Source organism: Perognathus longimembris, chromosome 17 (assembly GCF_023159225.1).
Source record: "Perognathus longimembris pacificus isolate PPM17 chromosome 17, ASM2315922v1, whole genome shotgun sequence".
Lineage (NCBI taxonomy): Eukaryota > Metazoa > Chordata > Mammalia > Rodentia > Heteromyidae > Perognathus > Perognathus longimembris.
In genome coordinates, this window is record NC_063177.1 from 28,861,007 (window position 1) to 28,882,000 (window position 20,994).

At 47.0% G+C, this 20,994-nt stretch overlaps 1 protein-coding gene across 13 annotated transcripts in view; it reads right to left on the reverse strand.

Annotated features, from left to right (window-relative positions):
* Msi2 (musashi RNA binding protein 2) overlaps positions 1-20,994 on the reverse strand; it is a 369,528-nt gene that overhangs the window by 48,099 nt on the left and 300,435 nt on the right. For all 13 annotated transcript variants that reach the window (XM_048365273.1, XM_048365277.1, XM_048365278.1 and 10 more), the window contains one exon: positions 15,794-15,876. In XM_048365273.1, coding sequence (XP_048221230.1) covers positions 15,794-15,876 — 83 coding nt within the window. The remainder of the gene's footprint in view (positions 1-15,793; positions 15,877-20,994) is intronic.

The window sequence follows — 20,994 nt, forward strand, 5'->3', positions numbered from 1 at the left end:
CGGCGGTTAAAGATACACACGCAGGATAGAGCTCAGATGGTAGCTTGTATAGAAAGCTTGATAGATTTTTTTTTTTTCAAAGAAGGCAGGCCATGGCTTACAGATGTGCCTGAGGAAGAGTAAGAGCAGCAGTAATCATCATCCTTCCTGATTGTGTGACCCTTTATACACAACCCTCTGATGTTCCTTCCGGCCAGGGCCTCTTCACATCAAGTCAGCTGATTCTCTCTCTTATAAAACAGGCCACTCAGCTCAAACTCACAGAGGAGAAAAGTCATCATCAGGAGGCTTGCATCCTTGCAGGTGCAAACTTCAAAGCCAGATCTTTACAATTTCTAGGTTAGTGATACCATCATTTCCATTCAACCTATACCATCACCATTCCCAGGGAACTTGAGATTAAACCCTGATTCTCTCCCTCTAAATATCTGATGTTCACTTGCATCTGTATCTTCAAGCAGCTGCTAACCTTTTGGTTTACATTCTGCCTCCAAACTGTCTTAATTCTACTTCATATCTTCATCTAGAAATCATTTGGGAACAACCTTAATGGTACAAAATACAAACCCTAGGAAATAAATGCATGCCATGGCCTGCTGAAGAGCCTTTACTATTTGCCTAGAGTACCTACTCCCGCTCAACGCTTCTTTCTTCTAGACAAATCTACCGGCACTGTGAGCCAATAGTCAGTTCTGCTGCTGCTGAAGATGGGCTGCTGCAGGGTAAGGCAGAGCCAAACAGCAATGCAGCCTGATAGTGACATAAAAAGAAGAATCAATTATCTTATTTAAAAAGTAGTTTGGGGCCATATGGCATAGGTGCCAAAGCTCCACAGCGGCAGAGGGGTACCACTGTATCTTGATCTCAGAGTACCTGAGAGCAAAAGAATGAGCCACATTGTATGCAGTATATATGGCTTAAAAAGGAACCTACCAAGCTGGGCACTAGTGGCTCATGCCTGTAAATCCTAGCTATTCAGGAGGCTGAGATCTGAGGATCATAGTTTGAAACCAGCCCATGCAGGAAAGTCTATGGAGCCTCTTATCTCCAGTTAACCACCAAAAACCTGAAAGTGGGGCTGTGACTCAAGTGGTAGAGCACTAGCCTCAACCTTGAGCACAAAAGCTCAGGGACTGAGCCCTGACCTTGAGTTTAAGACCCAGGACTGGCACACATACATACACAGAGACTTACTTTAATTGCTCATTTTAGAGATATTCTCATCCCAAATACTTCAATTAAAGAGGTAATGCCCCCTTAGTTGGTGATATTGCTGGTGTTTGTTTCCTCTTTTGTTCTTTCTTTCTTTTTTTTTTTTTTGCTAGTTATGGGACTTGAACTCTGGGCCTGGGTGCTGTCACTGGGCTCCGTTTGTTCAAGGCTAGCATTCTACCACTTGAGTGGTACTTCTGTGCCACTTCTGGCTTTTTCTGTGATTAATTGAAGGTAAGAGTCTTTCCTTCCCAGGCTGGCTTCGAACCACAATTCTTAGATCTCAGCCTCCTGAGTAGCTAGGATTACAGGCATGAACTGCAAGAACCCAGCTCTTTTTAACACTGATATAACTTTTGCTCTTTAAAGACAGATAAGCTCTAATGTTTCATAAACAATGAACAAAATGGCTCATTATTTAAGACTTAATGTGATTAATACAAAGAAGTTTTTATAGTTTAAAAGAGCTGAGCATCGGGGCTGGGGATATAGCCTAGTGGCAAGAGTGCCTGCCTCGGATACACGAGGCCCTAGGTTCGATTCCCCAGCACCACATATACAGAAAACGGCCAGAAGCGGCGCTGTGGCTCAAGTGGCAGAGTGCTAGCCTTGAGCGGGAAGAAGCCAGGGACAGTGCTCAGGCCCTGAGTCCAAGGCCCAGGACTGGCCAAAAAAAAAAAAAAAAGAGCTGAGCATCAGGAAAGAGAAATGGATAAAAAAGATATAAAAGGCAGTTCACAAATGGCTCATAAAGAAGCATACATTCCCAAAATAAGATATATTTTGTCTGTCAGACTGGCAGTGATGAACACACTGCTTGACGTAAGGGCTTCTGTGGGGATGAGGAGAGGTGGAAAATGTCACGTACTATTCTGATGGGTAACCTGATAATATACCCAAACCTATAAGAGTCCATTCTTTGATCTAACAATTCTACTTGTAGTGATTTATGCTGCAAGGACTTATGGGTGAGGGTATTTACCAGCAATATTGTTAAAAAAAAAAAAAAAAAGAAAAAAAGATCTCTCTCTCTGTCTCTCTCTCTTCAAAGTCCAAAGGGCAGGAACTGGTTAAGCTGAGTCTGGCCTGCAGTCTGGCCTACACTGAATGAATGCTACACACCACAGGAAACCAAGTACCTGAGGATAGCAGACACTGATACTAGGAACCTCCACAGTCCCAGGCAAACCAGGTTGTCTGGTCACCCTATATGTAAGAGGGCAAAAGAATAAAATGACTTTGGGGAAAACAAACAAGTATGTATGTATACTAAATAGACCGACCAATGTTCTCAGAGTAGCTTTAAAACTTTTCTCCATTGTTAAGGAAGTAGAAGTGTGGCTCAAGTGGTAGGGCATCAGACTTAATCAAAAAGAAAAAAACCCAAACAACTACTACAAACAAGCAAGAACAAGCTCTGGTTCAGATGGCCAATTTCCATTGTGCATTTTGTTATTGTTTATTTTCCAAGTTTTCTGCTAGGTATAGATAGCAACATGTTTTCTTATGACAATGCAATAGTCTGTCACCAATGGGGTTATTAGGGAAATATTGTGGCAACTAGGGAAAAAGCTACTTAAAAGATGTAACTCATCATGTTGAGTCTTTCAGGTTTTTCTCTTATGTAGGGGTAGGGTAGCGACTGTCCCCAGGGGACTGATTCCCAGGCCCCCAGAGGACTCCTACAAAAGCAGACTGAGAAATCTCATTTGCATGAATTTGTCCCAGCCCAGGAAAGTGGGCGGGCTCTGCACAGGCAGACAGATAATTACCTAGCATGACACCAGGATAGGGAATAATGCCGCTAACCAGCTCGCTTCTCTAATAGCCCTATCGGTGACAATCTATTGCATTGTCTTATGAAAACCTGCTGCCTGTTCCTAGGCAACCTGATCAACGAAAATTTCAGGTTTATACAATTTTCATTTAGGGAACATAAAGGTTAACTGACTGTAATAGGAGTATTTTAAACAAACCCACCTACTCTTCCTCTCACTAAACAGGGCTGGCAGCTCTGTTTAATTCTGCTCTGTTTTTGCTGGTGGCGTTTTGGGCCATACCTACCACTGGAGTTCTGTCAACCCCCTGCTGTGTCAACTGTGAGTGCTCCCAGAGGCCAGGGGCCTTGGCTTCCGCACTCTCAGGACTCCAGCCAGCTCTGGGCATTTGAGTGACAAGGAGAGGCAGCAGACACAGCAGGGTACCTGGGCTGGCTTGGCCTGTGCTGAAGACTTCTTGAAAGATTTCTCAGACCAGAAGGCCTACCCACAGAGCCTCCCACCTTGATTCAGTCAGGTTAATCAGGGGGTGGAGGAATTCTGTGTGCCAGGTATGAGCTAAGCTTTAGGGGACACAAGTCTCTGCCTCAGAGGTCTCAATCTATTCAAAATCAGCTCTGATTGTCTCAATCTCCAAAGATAAATGCAAGTATTCACACAGTGAATTGCCCCTGGCCACCTCTGGGCTTGTCATCTCTTGGCCTTAGACTTAGTTAATTATTGAGGCTATTCTACTCATGCTTGGCATGAAAAGCTGAGGTAGAGCTGGAACCCAGGTAGGAAAAACCAGTCTACTTCCTTGGCCCTCATCATGACTTAGGTCATCTGGCCACAAACCATACCTCAGACATCCACTGCTGTGTACAAACTACTCCCACACAGTGTGTGGCTTCAGGCAACCATCAATCATTTCTTCTCCATGGTTCTGGAAGTTAGTTCACAGCAATCAGCTGGAATCCTACCTGTAGCCTCTCATAGAGATGCGGTTGGGGCTGGAGCCAGAGGCAGTCTTGCCTAGGCTGGAAGTCTAAGACTGCAGTTGGGGATGCTACCCATAGCTTCTCTAGAGCATTCTATCCTCTCAAAGCATTTAGCACAAGCATTCCACACCGCTGAGGCAGAAGTGGTAAGTAAGTCTTCTCCTAACCTAGCCTTGAGACTCATGATGCTACTCCACCACACTCTATTGGTTCTACTGGGCCAGCCTCTGTGTGGGAGGGGAAAACTCAGAGAAGTGAATGCCAGGAGACAGAGACGGTAGGAGACAGCTACTGCTATGGCTATTTGCAGACAGGCATTCTCATCTTAGTGTTTGGCTGGTTGAGTTCCTGGGACAGTGGGCACTGAGGGCTGATGTCTCCACGGGGCAGAGGGTGAGGCATGGGAGCTGCCTTCCCACTGCTGCCCCAGAGAGGCATGATCTTCAGGAACAAAATGAAAATGTCTCATAGTGCTCCCTAAAGTCCTCATTTATAAGAAAAGCTCTCACCACTCACATGCAGAGGATAAGCAGCCACCTCCAAGGGAAGCTTTGCAGGCTAAGGCTAGAGGGAAGACAATCTTCACCTATAGCTGAGTCTCTGCCATCAACTGCCTCTCACAAAAGCTGGCACTGGCACTGTCTCAGCCAGCCACTGAAGGCAGCAGCGTGATTGGAGGGAACGCTCTCATTTGTGCCTCGGCACAAATGGGAGACCAAAAGACTAGGCCTCCATTTCCCAGTCCCACAGTTGGCAAAACCTCTACCAAGGATGTGATACAGATACGATTTGTTTCCATATTTCATTCTCTAAATATCCTGCTTTCCTTGGCAAACAGCTGGCCTTGGAAAGGAGGGAGTGGCCTCCTTCTATCCCCCAGTTATGGCTTTAGAATAAGGACCTGTTAGAAGCCCCTTTACTCCAGGGACAATTAAGAGTACTGCATGTTCCTGCTGGTGACATACAGACTACCCCATGTGAACTTGGGCATGCTGCTTCTTGGAGGTAGAGGCCCTTCCAACCAAAGCAACTCAGCAAGGTCTGTGGTTTCAAACTGTCTATTTGGAAATAACTTTAAGCTTATAGAAAAGTTTCAAAGACTGTCTAAAGAATGCCCCTGTGCCCTATACCCAGATTAGATCATCCCCTGCTAGCATCTTGTTACTTAGCATTTGCCTTACTGAGCATTTGCACACACTCCAAATCTCTATTTATAGATTTTAATGGAAAATTTTTTTTTTTGCCAGTCCTGGGCCTTGAACTCAGGGCCTGAGCACTGTCCCTGGCTTCCTTTTGCTCAAGGCTAGCACTCTGCCACTTGAGCCACAGCACCACTTCTGGCTGTTTTTTATATATGTGGTGCTGAGGAATCAAACCTAGGGCTTCATATATACAAGACAAGCACTCTTGCCACTAGGCTATATTCCCAGCTGGAAACAGGTTTTAAACTCAAGGCCTTGTGCTTGGCTCTACCATTTGAACCATACCTCCAGTTCTGCTTTTTCTCCTGTGTGTCTATGTGCCAGTATTAGGACTTGAACTCAGGGTTTCATGCTTTTGCTTGGCTTTCTTGCTCACAGTACTGGTGCTCTGCCACTCTAGCCCCACATTTTAATGGTTATTTTCCCCCCCCCCCATTTGAAAATACGCTATATGCATTATGGTTTATGCTTCCTAAACATGAGAACATTTTTCTTACATGATTAGATATCAAGGTTACAACATTTAACTTGGATATGATGTCTTTATAACCTATGTGTCTGGACTCTAGGCATGTACCTGGTTATACCCATGTTTCAAATACCTACCTTGTGATGCAGATCAGGGTATGTGCTACAGTGCTTAGATTCAAATCTAGATCTGTCTACAGCCACAGTACATGTGGGGGGAGGGTTGCCCTAGCCCCCACAACTTCCAGTTGGGTGTGAGGGGGGTGGTGCTTGGTACTGGCTTTTTAGGAAGGTACGTACTAGAACTTTTACAGGGACAGAGTCTCTTGCAGCCAGCCCATGGTCAAGGCAGGGTGTTTCTGGGAAGAGACAGGCAGTCTGAGAAGGCAGCCAAGCTCTGGGGAGTGAAAAGGCTTCTGTTTCCTCGCTGCTCGCTATACAAACAGTGCCAGTGAGCACACAATACTGTGCTGTGCCAGAAGGAAACCCAAGTCCTGTACCTGTGGCCTTGCTGTACCATCCAGAGACAAGGGAGCTCTGTGTGGCCTGAAGAGGCCGGTGTGTGCAGCCTTATTCCTCACTGCCAATAGGTCATGTTACGCACTCCTTGCTCCACTCAGGTGAAAGGCCTGTTCCAAAGGATAAAAGCCCTCCTCCCCCATATGCATAGACATTGACCTTGACTGTCTGGCTGGTAGGAAGAGGAGGGAACAGAGGTTCCCCCTCTCAGGAAGGAGGTTGTCTTGTGGCTTCCACAGTAGGTATCTGTCTATGTATGTGCCTCCTAATAGACCCAACAGGTCTGTGCCCCAAGACCAGCTTGGCCTCCTCCTCAGAGCAAGGCACAGCTCCTCCCCAGCCAGTTCTGTAGATGCCAGCCAACAGTGCTTTTCTGAAGCCCAGGTGACCACCTCCTCTGGCATCATGCTCCAAGCACTGTCCAGGCAGCCAGTGAAGGGAAGGAGAGAGGACATGCCCATTTAAGACTCAGGGTCTTTCCCAGGATCTGGCAGCTACATAGATTTTCCCATAGGGCAGGACTGTATGAGTGCCCCTGCCACGCTCCTCCCCAGCAGCCTTAGCTGTCCAGTACAAATGCCTTCCTTCCCCTGGAGCCAACAGGGTCCCCTGTCTTGTTCTACTGCAAAGAGGTTGGGACCTACTTTGTCATCTGGAAGGGTGTGGGTGTGGGTGTTACTGTGCAGACTGTAATGGAAATGTCAGCTCAGAAAGTGGAAGTGGCCAGCAGGCTCTCCGCCTTTAAGGGACACATGCTGATCCATACATAGGCTGGACTCACTGGCATGAAGTGTGGAGAGTAGAATGGGATTCACAATGTGGGCCGGCAAGACTTCTCTGGGAAAGAAGGAGCACTACCCACACGCCAGGCAGTCACACATTCCTGTGTGTGCACACATGCACATGTGCATGTGCAAACGTGTAAGGTATTGTCATAGATTATATAACTGGATTTCAAGAGCAGTGTGTGGCACACAGGAGTCCTCAAACTATGTCCACTGATCATACTGTCCTCGCTGCAGCAAGCCTCATCTCCTCTGGGAGATAATCAGCTTCCCTGTTGACAAGGACACTGATACTCCCTCTTTTTTTGCTGGTCCTGGGGCTTGAACTCAGGGCTTAGGCACTGTTTCTTTTTTCTCAAGGCTAGCACTCTACCTCTTGAGCCACAGCACCACTTCCAGCCTTTTCTGTTCATGTGGTACTGAGGAATCAAACCCAGGGACTCATAGGCAAGCACTCTACCGCTAAGCCACATTCCCAGCCCCAAGGACACTGACAGTTCGACGACTGACCGGCTCATTCTCAGGGCATAGCCAGGCCCCACCTTTAAAACCCTGATTCTTTCCCCGGGTGCTCCTCTGCCAGCCCCTCTTTGCTCCCTCTCCCCAGCCCCAGTCAGATGCTATTTCTTCCACAAAGTCATTCCTGACTCTAGCTTCCAGAATTAATTTCCTCACCACTTACAGAATTAATTTCATCCACTGTTTCCTCTGCTCAGTATTTTATTAAAATCAGTGATGGCAATGTGAAGTAGGTCATAAACCAATAATATTAAGCACCTACTATTTACCATGCAGGGCTGGGTGGGGCCACAGAAAGGAATATAGGGGGTATGTCTCTTCCCTCAGAAAGTCTCAGAGTCTTGACAAAGGATTGGGGGAAAGCTGCTTTTCAATGCTGCCGGAGAACATGGACCCCAATAACTACAGCTTCCACTCTGCTCCAGTCCTGGGGCGGGCTGAGGCCTTAAGGGTCACACTGTAGTCTTATTCCATTTGCTGGCTCTTGAGAGTTGAGTGGCTAACTTCTGTGGGTTTAGGGTTCCCATTTGTAAGACAGAGCAACAATAGCCCACAGGGCTGTGCACAGCCTCACCTGACTCTGCTCCACATGGAGCCTTAGGTGGTATCACTTTTAAAAAGGTGGTGTACAGAGGGGTTATAGTTACCTACGTCAGGTAAAGAGTACATTTCTTTTTGGACAATGACACTCCTCTTAGGTGGTATCTTTGAAGGTGATGGAGCCAGTGACTATGTTCACTTAAATCTCCAAAACTGGGAATCAAGAGGGAGAGAGAACAGCCTCCCTCCACAGCCTAGCCCTGTCCCTTCCTCACCTGCAAGTCCCTGCACTCATCAGCAAGGTATGCTAAGGGAGCACATGGCACAAGCTGCACTATCACAGGAAAAAGCTGACAGTGGGGGCAGCAGCTGTTCTTTTTCTTTCCAGGCATCTGCAAGGGCATTTCAAAGTGAAAGGAACCTCAGCCTCCAGCAGGTGCCCAAATCCTGCCATGAGACAGAATGAGGGCCCACCTCAGCCCATGGTGGCTTTACTGGACCTGCAATGGGCCTCACTTGGGAGGTGCGGCTGCAACATTCCCTTGAACCTCCAGCAAGAAGAGGTCACAGGAAGAACAGGGAACAAAAGTCCCAGGCCCAGGCCCAGGGCCTCAAACAGGTGATCCCTTTTCAAGACCCCCATACCCTATGAATAAGCAAGGCCATGCCAGACTTTTCTGCCCTCCTTGGCCTTCCCTGCATTGACCTGGCCAGAGGACAAAGGAAGGGCAAGCCTACCAGAACTCATGCAACCAGGAGACTTCCTCTCTGTAGACCAAATTATTTCTGCTTAAGAAGCCACACATTTGCCAACACTCGCCCATTAGTCCCCACCCCCCACCCCACCAACAACAAACCAATCACCGTGCTGTCATTAAGGGAGCCTGTACACAATAGCATGTGCACACATGCGTGTGTGATGCGTGGGGCGCGGGATCGCTCCCTCTCCCACGTAAACATGGGATTCATTTATTAAATGCCTCTCTGGCATTTCCTTTTTTGCCTTCATCCTGCTTGTTTAATATTGCATTTGACATTCTCATTTTATAAATGGCAACAGAAGCAGAATGGATGGCTAAAATTAGCTTACGAGTGAGAATGATGCTACAAATAGGATCGTGAGCACAGAAGCCCAGTTAATTCCACCCACATTACCCACCCTCCCTCTGCTTTTGGGCTGGTTCCCCACTAAGCTTTCAGTCTTGGGGGATGAGGAAGAACAGCTGGAGGGAGGGGCAGTGAGCTCAATCACCAGGCCCAACTTAGCCTGGGGGAGCCTAGTGCTGCAATCCACAGCCAAGAGGTCAATTCAGGCCTCTCCCCACATCTTTTGCCCCTCACTCCTCAGAGCCTGTTTTGAAGCTTAACCCCCAGAAGCTGAAGCAGGGGCAAATCTGAGATCACAGCAGGTTTTGCTTTTACAGAAATAGATTTTCAAAACCTCCTCCCTCAGAGGATGACTCAGTTGAAGGGTCTGGGTCAGCTTTTCTGGGACCCTCCTGATCTCCTCCACAGGATGTGTGCCTCCTCCTGGAACCACCTCTCACTAGAGGCACTCAATGCCCACCTCATACTCCACTCCCTGCTTAGGGACCTGGGACCCCTTACTGCCTGATCCTGCACCCTGCATGGTACTCACATGGTAGAAAGGACCAAATTTCCCTAAGATTGCTGGTGCAGTGGTATGCACTGGTTACCTCAGCTATAGGGGGTGGGGGCATGTAAATAAGGAGGATTGCAGTCCAGACTGATAAGAGCAAAAGCCAAGACTCTATCTCAAAAATCATGAGAGCAAAGATGGCTGGAGGTGAGGCTCAAGCAACCGAGTACCAGCCTAGTAATCACAAAGCTGAGTTCAAACCCCAGATATCCCTCCAATCAAGCACATCATGGTCTGGCTCTTTGCAGGTTTTTACAGGAGGGGGAGCTAAGCACAGAAGGTAAGAAAGGGAGTACCAGGTACTACACCATAGAACACTCAGGAAGATTTGAGGCATTCTCTCCCAGGAAGGCTTCTGGGCTTGGCACTACCTCCCTGACCTTTCTTTCATTCTTTCTCTGCTTAGTCTTTGGGGGCCCTGCTAAGAATGGGGCACCGATACATTTTACAAGCCCCGATTCTGAACCCTACTGTGTTCAGGGTTCGTGGTACTCTGTCTTCTCTGCCTCAGCCTCAAAAAAAATGTCACTCAGCAGTAAACCTGGCAGATCGCAGGGCTAAAATCCTCTTTAGGCCCAAGGAAACAAGCAGCATCCAAACCATGCCGGCTCTCAGCAAGTTTGGGGTGGGGGTGGGGGAGGGTATGGAAAACTGGTTTGCAGGCCAAATCCAGCTGGCTGTGTCTGTTTTTGTAAATGAGGTTTTATTTGAACACAGCCACGCCCACTCATTTACATATTGTCTGTGACTGTGTTTGGCTACAATGGTAGCATAGAATAGCTCTGACAGCGACCATATGGTCCTTCAAGCCTCAAATATTTACTCTCTGGCCCTCTACAGAAAAGCTTGGCCCCTGGCTTAACTTAAACAGAGGTCACTTGCTGTCACTGGTCATTCATTGTCACTAAGGAGGTTTTTTCAGAAGGGTTAATTCCTGCCAACCTTCCAAACTACATTCTTGACCACAGAGCAGACCAGAACCACAAAGCTGGAAATGGAGCCTCTGCTTCATATAAACTGCAAAAGGCCTTTCTTTACTCTTCTGCTTCCTCACTTTGAAGAGGAGAAAGCAGATGCAGGCAGGTGTGGGATTCATTGATGGTCAGAGGATAACCAGCTGTGGGTACACCTAGATTTCAAAACTCTTGGTGCCTCTAAATGATTCAGTAGGAGCAGGCACTGGTGGCTCATGCCTGTAATCCCAGCTACTCAGGAGGTTTGACACCAGCATGGGCAGGAAAGTTTAGGAGACTTATTTCCAGTCCAGCAAACAGCCAGAAGTGGCGCTATGGCTCAAGTGGTAGTGTGCTAGCCATGAGGAAAAAAGCTAAATGAGAGTTGGGAAGCCTGGAGTTCAAGCTCCAGCACCAATACAAAACAGATAGATAAATAACAAATGGGCCCAGTAGGTCCTGGCTTGGGGGCTAGGCCATTTACATGTCACTCAGGAGGATCCAGCCCATGCCTGGCTTCTTGTGCCTCAAGCTCTTTCTATAACCCTCAGAGGGAAGGGCATGCTGGTTGAAGGCTGTGGCATGGGGACTCTGGTCTCTATCTGACCATACAGGGAGTAGGGGGTAGTTCTGAGGACACTAGCTTGGCCTCCAGCTGCCTGGTCCCATCAGGCAGGGCTTGTCCCCGCTCTACACTCTTTTCTCTCCCAGATGCCTGCTTTTCGCTGCTGGATAGACGATTTATGACCCAAGTCCCCACGTTATCAATCATTAGCAGTGATCCTTGCCTGGTGCTTCTCAGATTTTAATGTGCCCACAAATCACTGGGGATCTGTCAGCACACAGATCTGACTGGAGGGCCCTGAGACTGCATTCTCACTCAGCTCTCAGAGGCTCTCCCAGCTTGTGGGGCCAAGCCCAACACTGACCACCAGGGTCCTTGCTTCCTTCCAACATGTGAGCGGCATTGTACCCCAACCTGCTTAGCCATGTATGTCTCTAAGTCTGATAATCTTAAAGGAATAAGTAAAAGACTATACATAAAGGAATTCTTTAGTAGATCTTGCAGGAAGCAAATAAAAGCTCTTCCTTACACAGCTGCTAATCATGTACATTCAGATTTCTCAAATATTATGTTTGTCTAAGTTGGTAGCAAGATATATACATATATAGTTCTACTAACATAGGACTTAGGGAATAGAATGGCACAGATTCAAATCCCAGCTCTGCTACTTATGACTGGCCCACCATGGAGCTCCAGGGGCCCTGTGGGAAATGGAGTGGGATACTCACAGAAGGCTGTGAGGAAGGAAGGAGATGGTTCCTTTGCTAAGTGTTGGTATAGCACCCTTAACCTCAGGTCCTTGTGTTGGACGTCTAGGAAAAGGCTCTACCCACCACCTGTCACATTGTATCCCAAGTTCTCATCCAGTGAGGGTGGCATTTCTTCCCTGCCATTATTTCAATGGTGAAGGCTAAACCAGGCCTCTGAGGAAACCCAGAGCTGGCTCTTTGTCAGTTTCCACCTCCCTGCAGCTGCCTGGCGCCTCAGGAGGCCGCTTGGAGGCCGGGCTCTGGCGACTAATCAGCAAGTATCCCTGCTGTTCAGGGGCTGTTTCAATCAGGGGGACATGGTGGGGGGCATTATTAGCTGAACTTGCATGGGGCCTTGCAGAGTGGCCGGAGGGTCACGAGGCAGTTCCATGCCTGCTTTTGTGTGTTTGTGGATAAAGAGTCAAGTCTGCATTTCACTCTGGCTGGGTGAAATGCAGACTCTGGTCTTAGCTCTTAAGGGCTGTACCCTGAGCTTGAGTGGCAGCCAGTTCTTTCCTCCTCCATGCCCTGCTCACTGTGTGCCTGCTTCTCTTGGATTTTTCTGTGGTTGACTAGAACCCCCTAACCCCAAATTCAGCCCTTCTTCCTAGCTAGGAATGTGGCCATGTGAGCCTGTCATCTCGGCCCTTTCCCTAGAAGGTCAAAGAACCAACCAGATGCCCTATATTAGGCCTCAGGTAGCCATATTCCATGGTGGCCATACAAGGCCTACAGCTCAGCTAAACATTCTCTCTCTCTCTCTCTGGTCCTGGGGCTTGAACTCTGTTCTTGGGTGCTGTCTCTGAGCTTACTTTTGCTTAAGGCTAGTGTTTACCACTGAACTACAGCTCTACGTCTGGTTCTGAGTCGTTTATTGGAGGTAACAGTGTCACAGACATTTTTGCCCAAGCTGGCTTCAAACTACGATCCTCAGATCTCAGCCTCTTGAGTATCTAGAATTACAGCACCTGGCTTAGCCATTCTTTAAAGTCCTTTTTGGCCTGCAGAAGAAGTATAGACTTGAGGGTTCAACTGAGGACTATCTCTGTGGCTCTTTGGTGATGAGACCTGTCTGTGAATATGAGAGAATGTTAGCTACATGCATGATGCTGGGCACTGCTATCTGCTGGCTCCTGCCAAAGCCCATGGACATAGTGAGGGTTGGAGGAGATTAGCCTTTCCAGTTCCACTAGCAGCTGCCTGGGCTCCTGACTGGTGATCTCAAGAGTTGTTGGTCTTTCTAGTTCTCTCATTTGAATTCTGCTCATAGCACAGCTTAAATGCATTTTCTATTCAGGATGTAGGCTCTTCTACCAAAAGTTTCACCCTTCTTCAGAGTGGGGGGGAACTGGCTGGAAGAAGAGTTTTCAAAGACAATGGTAATTTGGTAGACAAGAGCAAATGTTCATGAGAGTGTCCTGGGGCAGGCACTGTGTTTAGCCCTTTACTAAACCTCTAACAAACCGGGGAAGTAGCTCACTCAGTCTTGTTTAATGGGACATCCAGTGACCTAACCCAGGTCCCCACCAAGGACACTCTGAACTGCATCCCTCCAAAATGAGTGTGTCTAGGCTAGGAACCTAGACTATTACAAGCTTAGCATCCTAACCCCTTTGCCCCCATTTCTCTCTCTTCTTTTCTGCTTCCATTTTTTGCTCTCTTAAAGAACAAGGGCTGGTCCTTGTTACAAAGGCAAATTGAAAGTCACACTAGAGTCACCTGTATGGCCATACTCAGGCATCCACCCAGGTGGAAGAGAAGATGTTGATCAATGTGGAATGACTTGGGAAATGGCTGCCAACCTCTCTGCCTTCCAGCAGCAGAAGAAAGTGGAACTCTATCTCTACTCCCAAGTCACCTGGGGTTCACCCTAAGATCAGACAGCTGTCTATCTAGATGAGTGTCCAGTAAGCTCAAGGCCTACTTATGTTCCTTTGCTATCTAGGTAGTTCTGGGGTATGCTCCTGGCCTCAGTTTCCCCACAGGAATAATGGGGATAAAGCCCTTATCCATCTATGTCTTAGGCTTATTTCTAAGCCATGGATAGTGAAGACTGAACATTTATATCTGAAGCAGCATATAGACTGGGGTCTTACTTGCTTCAGACCTCTCCCCATGATCCATTAACTCCTAGCAGGGCAGGAAGGGCATCAGTCTGCACTCCCCACAAAGGCCCAGTGGCTTTTCTGGAGCCTGTCAATACCATGCCCTGCCTAGGATAAACAAAGCATCTGGGTACTGCACTCATGTGTAAGTCCTCCATCTCTCTACTTTTAAAAATAGCAAGTAGTGACCTACTGAGAGAGAGAGAGAGAGAAAGAGAGAGAGCGAGAGAGAGCGCCAACTAGAAGGCAATGGCATTTGGAGGACAGACAAAGCATACAAAAGACCTGCATCATTCCTACATATTTATCTCCCCTATACCATTTTAATGTCTACACGGATGCCTCCAACACACAGTATGCAAAAAAAAGAGAGTATTTTCATTTCAGATGCATATGATGGCTAGGAACAATATGAACAATATTATTTTAGTGCCCTGGGAAAAAATTAGCAAGTCAAATATTGAATCAGGCCTGTAGCACCACATGCTAAGCAGATTGCTTTGATCTTATCCACACTAAAAGCTCTATTATTGAATTTAAAGTTGGTGAACACATATCAGACCAATATACAATGCACATCTGAATGCATGTTTCAGAAGCAAGGAATGTTTTGACAAAAGGGAGAAAATATCAAAGTTACAGCTGTGACTGAAACACAATTTTGACTGTTCTCTTCTCTCAGGGCTGGAGGCTTTGCTGGCCAACCAAAATGTTTGTGCTCCAGAGGACCTGTAGATGGCTCCAGAAACACCTGCCAAGTGCACGCGCTCTCTCTCTCTCTCTCTCTCTCTCTCTCTCTCTCTCTCTCTCTCTCGCTCTCTCTTTTTCCTGGAATCCACAAAGAAGGGCTTTCTCACCCCCTATTCTACTGACAGTGCTGTAGGCACTTGCCATATGTGGCACCGCGCCATCTAGTGGCCACTTCTCTGGGGAAGACGACCTGGTTCCCCACAATTCAATAAACATCTAATCTGCCCTCCTCTGGAGGTTGCTTGGGCTGGAAGCAAAACTTCAAAAGGCCTAGGGTATAAGGAACCATCTGATCACAACGAAAGAAAGTACTTTACTGACTGCATGGAGGAGTGTGTGTGAATCAGCTTGGTAAATTTCTTACCTAGGATATATTCCTCAAAGGCAAAGTATCAGAAGCGTATTTGAAACCAGGGGTCAAAACCCCCTCAATCTGCGTTCAGACACCCTGGTCTGTTTCTGTTACATCTAAGAATTAAAATTTTTTTTTCTTTTAAAAAACTTTTTTTTTTCCCGGAACCGGGGACCGAACCCGGGGCCTCGAGCTCGCCAGGTGGGCGCTCTTCCGCTGAGCCAGATCCCTGGCCCCTAAAAAACATTTTTAAACAGTCATAAAGTAATTATTTTGTAGGATAGCCATGTAGCACAATGGTAGTGTGCTAGCCTAACCTTACCCTACCCCAGCACCAAGGGGTAAAAAAATTATAAGTCATGAAACATCAGAATTTCCAATTTTAGTGCCCACAAACACAGCCCCACTAATTCATGTACCTATGGCCCTGACACCACAACAAGAGCAGTTGTGACATTCATTCACAAAGCAGAAACTACTTGCCATTTGCCCTTTTAAAAAGAATTTGTTGGCACCTGTTCTAAACAACTGTTCTCCCAGCTGAGAGTCTAGTCCTCAAGCCCACCCTTGCCCATAGCACCCAGAATGCTGGGACTATAGTGGATTTGCCAGAAGAGTGTATGCACACAGGGGAAGGGTTGTCCCCCCAGACTTACCATTTTATTATTGATTTCATGGAAATGGATCTCACAGACTTTCTCCACAACATCTTCATTCTCAAAAGTGACAAAACCAAACCCTAAAGGAAAAAGGGAAAAGAGAAAACAACAGAGAGGAGGTGTGAGTTTGGTTCTCACAGGCCAGCCCTGTCTTTTTGTGGTGGCCTGCAGTTTGAAGATGCTTCTGATCTTGGATAGGTAGGGGAGGCAGGTCCCTGGCATGTTCTGAAAGTCCAGGCAATGTATTCTAAATTTGTACCTAGCACCCTTCACACAGTGAGAAAACGTTAGCAATTTCACTCATAAGCAGTGAACACTCTGTGGCTTACATTTGCCCCCAAGCAAACAAGAAATTTACTTGTCTGCTATTTATAAGGGTCAGAGCCTTGTAGCACGCTGTGGGAGGAGGCAGAAGGGCGAGCTAACGGCAGCCAGGAGATTGCTGCTGAGCCACCCTGGCCCTTTCTGTGAGCTGGAAAGGCCAACCCTTGGGTTGGCCTCCAGATGGAGGCAGTTATTTGTCCTTTTCTTCCTGAATTACTTCCTCTAATACCTCATCAGGACATCCTGAGGCCTGGAAGAAACTATTAAAAGTTGCAGGCCTCTGTTCTGCGCGGGCATCCTTTTTCTATTGCCGCTTCAAAAGCACTGTGGATTTGAGGCAGTTTAAGACTGTGTGATACCCGCTGTCAGCCCGTCAGCTATGCACTGTATTTACTCGGCTGGAGACTGGCTTTTCTAGACAAGCTGCACTGAAGGATTCTGGCAGGCGACCGCTGCTCAGTATCCTGAGTGCCTCTCTCCACCCTCCTGCCCCTTTCTTTCTTCTCTTCCCACCCCTGACAGTGCTGTCAGCATGTGGCCCCATCTGTGACCCCACTCGGTAATCACTATGGTACCATGTGGCCCCATACATGGGGCGTACCCCACCTCACATAGAAAACAGCTGCAGGGTTAGCCACTAACAGGGGAGGGAACATGGGAGAGGAGCAGATGTGCCCAGGAGGCTAGGGCCTGGGTTCCAGTTCTGACCAGGCATCTGGGGATTTGCTTCCCCTCTTTGGTCTTTGCACTGTACACCTGTAAATTAAAGTGGTGTGTGATTGAACACACCTCAGGTCACAACTCAAATCAGGACTTTCAAGGCTCTCTATGGTCTGAGTTTTGTTTCATCCCTACCCCTTAAGCTTTGTATGTTGAAACTCTACCTCCCAGGGCCCTGGTGTTGTTAGGAAGTGGGACCTTTTGGTTATGAAGATGGAACCTTTGTGCTTCAGAACAGTGCCCTTATAAAAAGCCACTAGGTATCTTGTTTTGTCACTCTCTGCCAAGCAAGGCTACAATAAGAAGGTGGCAGTCTATAAGCTAGGAAGAACTGCCCTGATCTCTAACCTCTGACCTACAGAACTGTGAGAAACTTCTACTGTTTATGGACCATGGTGCTTTGTTACATAGCCTAAACTAACTAAAACACTCTTCTCCCCAGACACACCAAGTGGGAAGCCAAAAATCAGAATGGCTGATTTTGTATGCTAATGCTTCCTGTCAATGAGTGAACTATACATGCTTCCTTTTCAACCTTCTGTGTCTACTTTGGATCCCAGCAACCCAAAGCCAAGGGGATTTTTCAAGCCCCTTTTGGTTCATAGATCCAATTCAGAAATACCAGGGGACCTCAGGAAATTGATACATGGTGTGTTTATATCATAGCACACACAGACTCTAGAAGAGTCCTTGGAAAAGGGCGGCCACTCCCTATTCCCAAACAACAGTAAGAGGGCTAGGACCAGCACACAAATGTAGTCATGACCTGCAGTGTTTGTCATTCATTACCATGCACCAGACACTGGGCCAATGGTCTCAGAATGCACAGCCCAGCTTGTTCAGACTTGACACTTAGTGCAGATATCAGACATACAAGGAGGGCACAGGAGTATGTGTGTCAGAGGCTCAAATATATGTTGGTGAGTTTTCCCAGTGTTACCTGGTAAAAGGTGAGTCCCTGGTGACCTTGAGGTCCAAAACAGGTGTGAGATGTGATGTATGACATGAGCTCCTCTCCACCAAAAAGCCAGGCCACAAGCTTATATGCTGGTCTCCCTCCACCATGCTTCCTAACGCAGGTCCCTGGAGACAAAGCTACAGCACTGACTGCTCCTCTCTGGGTGTGTCCTGGACCCTTGGTCTCAACTGTTACTGCAGCACTGGATGAGTGTCATATCCAGAAACAATGCCCAAGTATCTCTCTCTTGGGGCTTTAGTGCTTGCTTCTCCTGCCTCCTTCAAGTACCTTTGATTTCCCAAGGATATTCAGCTTAACATTCTGGGGGTATTTTAGGAGGCTGAGGGTAAGAGAGGCCTTCATACCATGTGGGCAGTCTATGCCTACTCTAGCAGGGACCTACATCATCATTTTGGTTCATCCCCTTTTCCTGTCCATCCTCCTACAGAACAGAGCCTAACTGGCCCTACAAGAAGGGATGAAGACCCAAGGCTCTTTGAAATGTCCACTGGGAGAGTGTATTGGAGGACACTGAAAGGAAGAGGTCAGTGCCAACTTCAAGCCAGAGCACCCCGGACAAGGGCAGGGCTAGGGCTTGATGCTGAGATGAAAATGACCTCCAGCAGGTACTGCATATAAAGTAAGTGATTAAATGAACCCTTTTAGTGCCCCCAGTGTCCAAGAATCTTGCAAATCAACAGGCCTCTTCCTACAACTCACTCTCTTTAGCAATGTGCTCCCCAAAAGGCTGAGTCAGGGACTCCTTAGGGACAGTCCCACCCCACTGGGGCTTCTCTAGCTGGTGGGTATTACTTGGGCCAGTTATTTTGGGGTCCTCTATGCTAATTATGATGAGTATAACAGATCTAATAGTGACCTCCTAAATAGGTACCAGGGTCTAACTTCTGGAACTCAAGAACATTATCTTATCTGGAAAAAGGTTTCTGCCAGTGTAATTAACATCAAGAATCCTGAGAAGAGATGGTTGAGGATGGATTTAGGGTAGGCTCAATATCTGATGACAGTTGTAAAAAGAGAGGGAGACTGAGAAGGAGACTAAGAGGGAGAGTCTCTTGAGGAGAGGGAGACTGAGGCACAGAGAAACACAGGAAGTGTGTGGGGAAGGCTACAGGGAGGCAGAAGGAGGCAGAGAATGGAGTGATATGGCCATGTGTTGAGTTCAATGGGAGCAGCTAGATGCCAGAAAAGGCAAGAATGACTGGCCCACAGATCATTTTTTAAAGTGGTTCTGGGATCTGAACTCAGGGTCTTATGTTTCCCAAGGAGGTGCTCTACCCATCGAGCTATATCTCCAGACCTTTTTGCTCCCCCTTCCCCTCCCCCCATCAGCCTGAACAAGGATCCTCCAAATACTTCCTGTATAGCTAAAATGACAGGCATATTCCATTGTATCCACAGTTTTACTGGTCAAGATGAGGTCCTGAGACATTCTTACTCTGCTGGCTTCAAACAATGATTCTCCTGATTTCAGACACCCAAGTAGCGAGAATTATGGGCATGAACTGCCATGCTTGGCCCCACAGAGCTTTTGCAGGGAACATAGCCCTGGCCTCCAGACTGTGAGAGAATCAATTTCTGTGCTTTTTCAGTTACCGAATTTGTGGTAATTGGTTATGGCAGCCACAGGACACTCATGCAGTGAGGTGACAGGTTTTGGCTGTGCCAGGCCTACTGATTTGGCCAATCCTACTGCTTCTACACCAAAGGCAGGAGAGTGTGAGAGAAGATCAAAGCCTATGTCAGCTACTGCAAAGAAGATAAAGCCAGTTGTTATTGAAAGACACAACTCTGAGAGCCAGAGCACAGCCTAGTTCGGAGCCCCCTTGCAGCTAAGCATGTGTGCTTGGTCCTAGAATGGAGGCCAGAGTGAGTCAAGGAGCCATGGAGCCAAGGGTGGAGCTCCCAGATACAAAAGCTGTGTTTCTGCAGCCACTCAACTTCTTCATAGACCACTGCATAAATCACTGCTTGGACTCTAGGGTCCCTAAACTTCAAAACCCTCTGCTGACCCAATTTTCCACTCTGTGCCACTAAAAAGGGACAGGAGAGAAGGGAGCAGAACTAGGAAACTGGAATTAAAATGCAAACCGCTACAGGGGAAGGGCAGGGCAGGTCTCTTCCTTAACCCTACATGACTTAAATCTGAGTGTCACAAAAGTGATTTTCCTGATTAAAGAAGAGAGCCTGAATTTCAAGCCTATGTACCTGGGATGCCTAGCTAACAACTGTACTCTGTCAGGACTCACTTGTAGTATTTTAAAGATCTATATCATTTCACTATCTCTGTCTGTTTGGCCTGAACAGAGAAAACAAACTTGATAATGTATAAAATATTTATTTATTCCATTTGGGGAAGCAAAGAAGCAATGAAACACTTAATTATCAATAAGCATTATTCCTTAACATATAATCACTTTTCTCTCACAGGTACATTATCATTGCCAATCAATTAGCAACTCAGTGGTGAACAATCCCTCAAACTAAGGAGCAAGAGATTGGAGTTTGAAGTTTTGTGGGGATGGATGCTGGGTAGAAAAGCCTTCTCTTAGCATTGTAGGGTTTTTTTTTTTTTTTTCTCCCTCCCTTCCTTTCTGGTGCTAGTCATGGTCCTTAAACTTAGGACCTGGACACTTGCCCCTGTGCTTTTGTGCTTAAGGCTGGTACTCTACACCTGTGCCACAACTCCATTTCTGGCTTTCTGGTGGTTAAGTGGAGAGTCTCATAGAGTTTCCTGCCCAGGCTGGCAGTCCTCAGATCGCAGCCTCTTGAGTAGCTAGGATTACAGGTATGAGACATTGGAGCCCGGCTAGTTTTTCTTTTTTGAAGTAAAAATTTAAGGTAGTAAAATATACTTAACATAAACCAGGTACTGATGGCTCATGTCTGTAATCCTAACACATACTCATCATAAAATTAGCCATCTTAATCATTTTTTAAGCAAGGAGGACTCACAAGATTGGCAGCCATCACCACCACCCATCTTTTTCATCATCCCAAATGACACACTGTATGCACTGAAAAGTAATCCCCACTGCCCCTTCCCATAACCTCTGCTAACATGTCTCTATGAATTTATTGGTTCTAGATACTTCACCCCTATCATTTGTCCTTTTCTGTCTTGCTTTTCTTAATATTTACAAAAAAAGACAATCTAGTCTTTTGAATAATCTGTTGC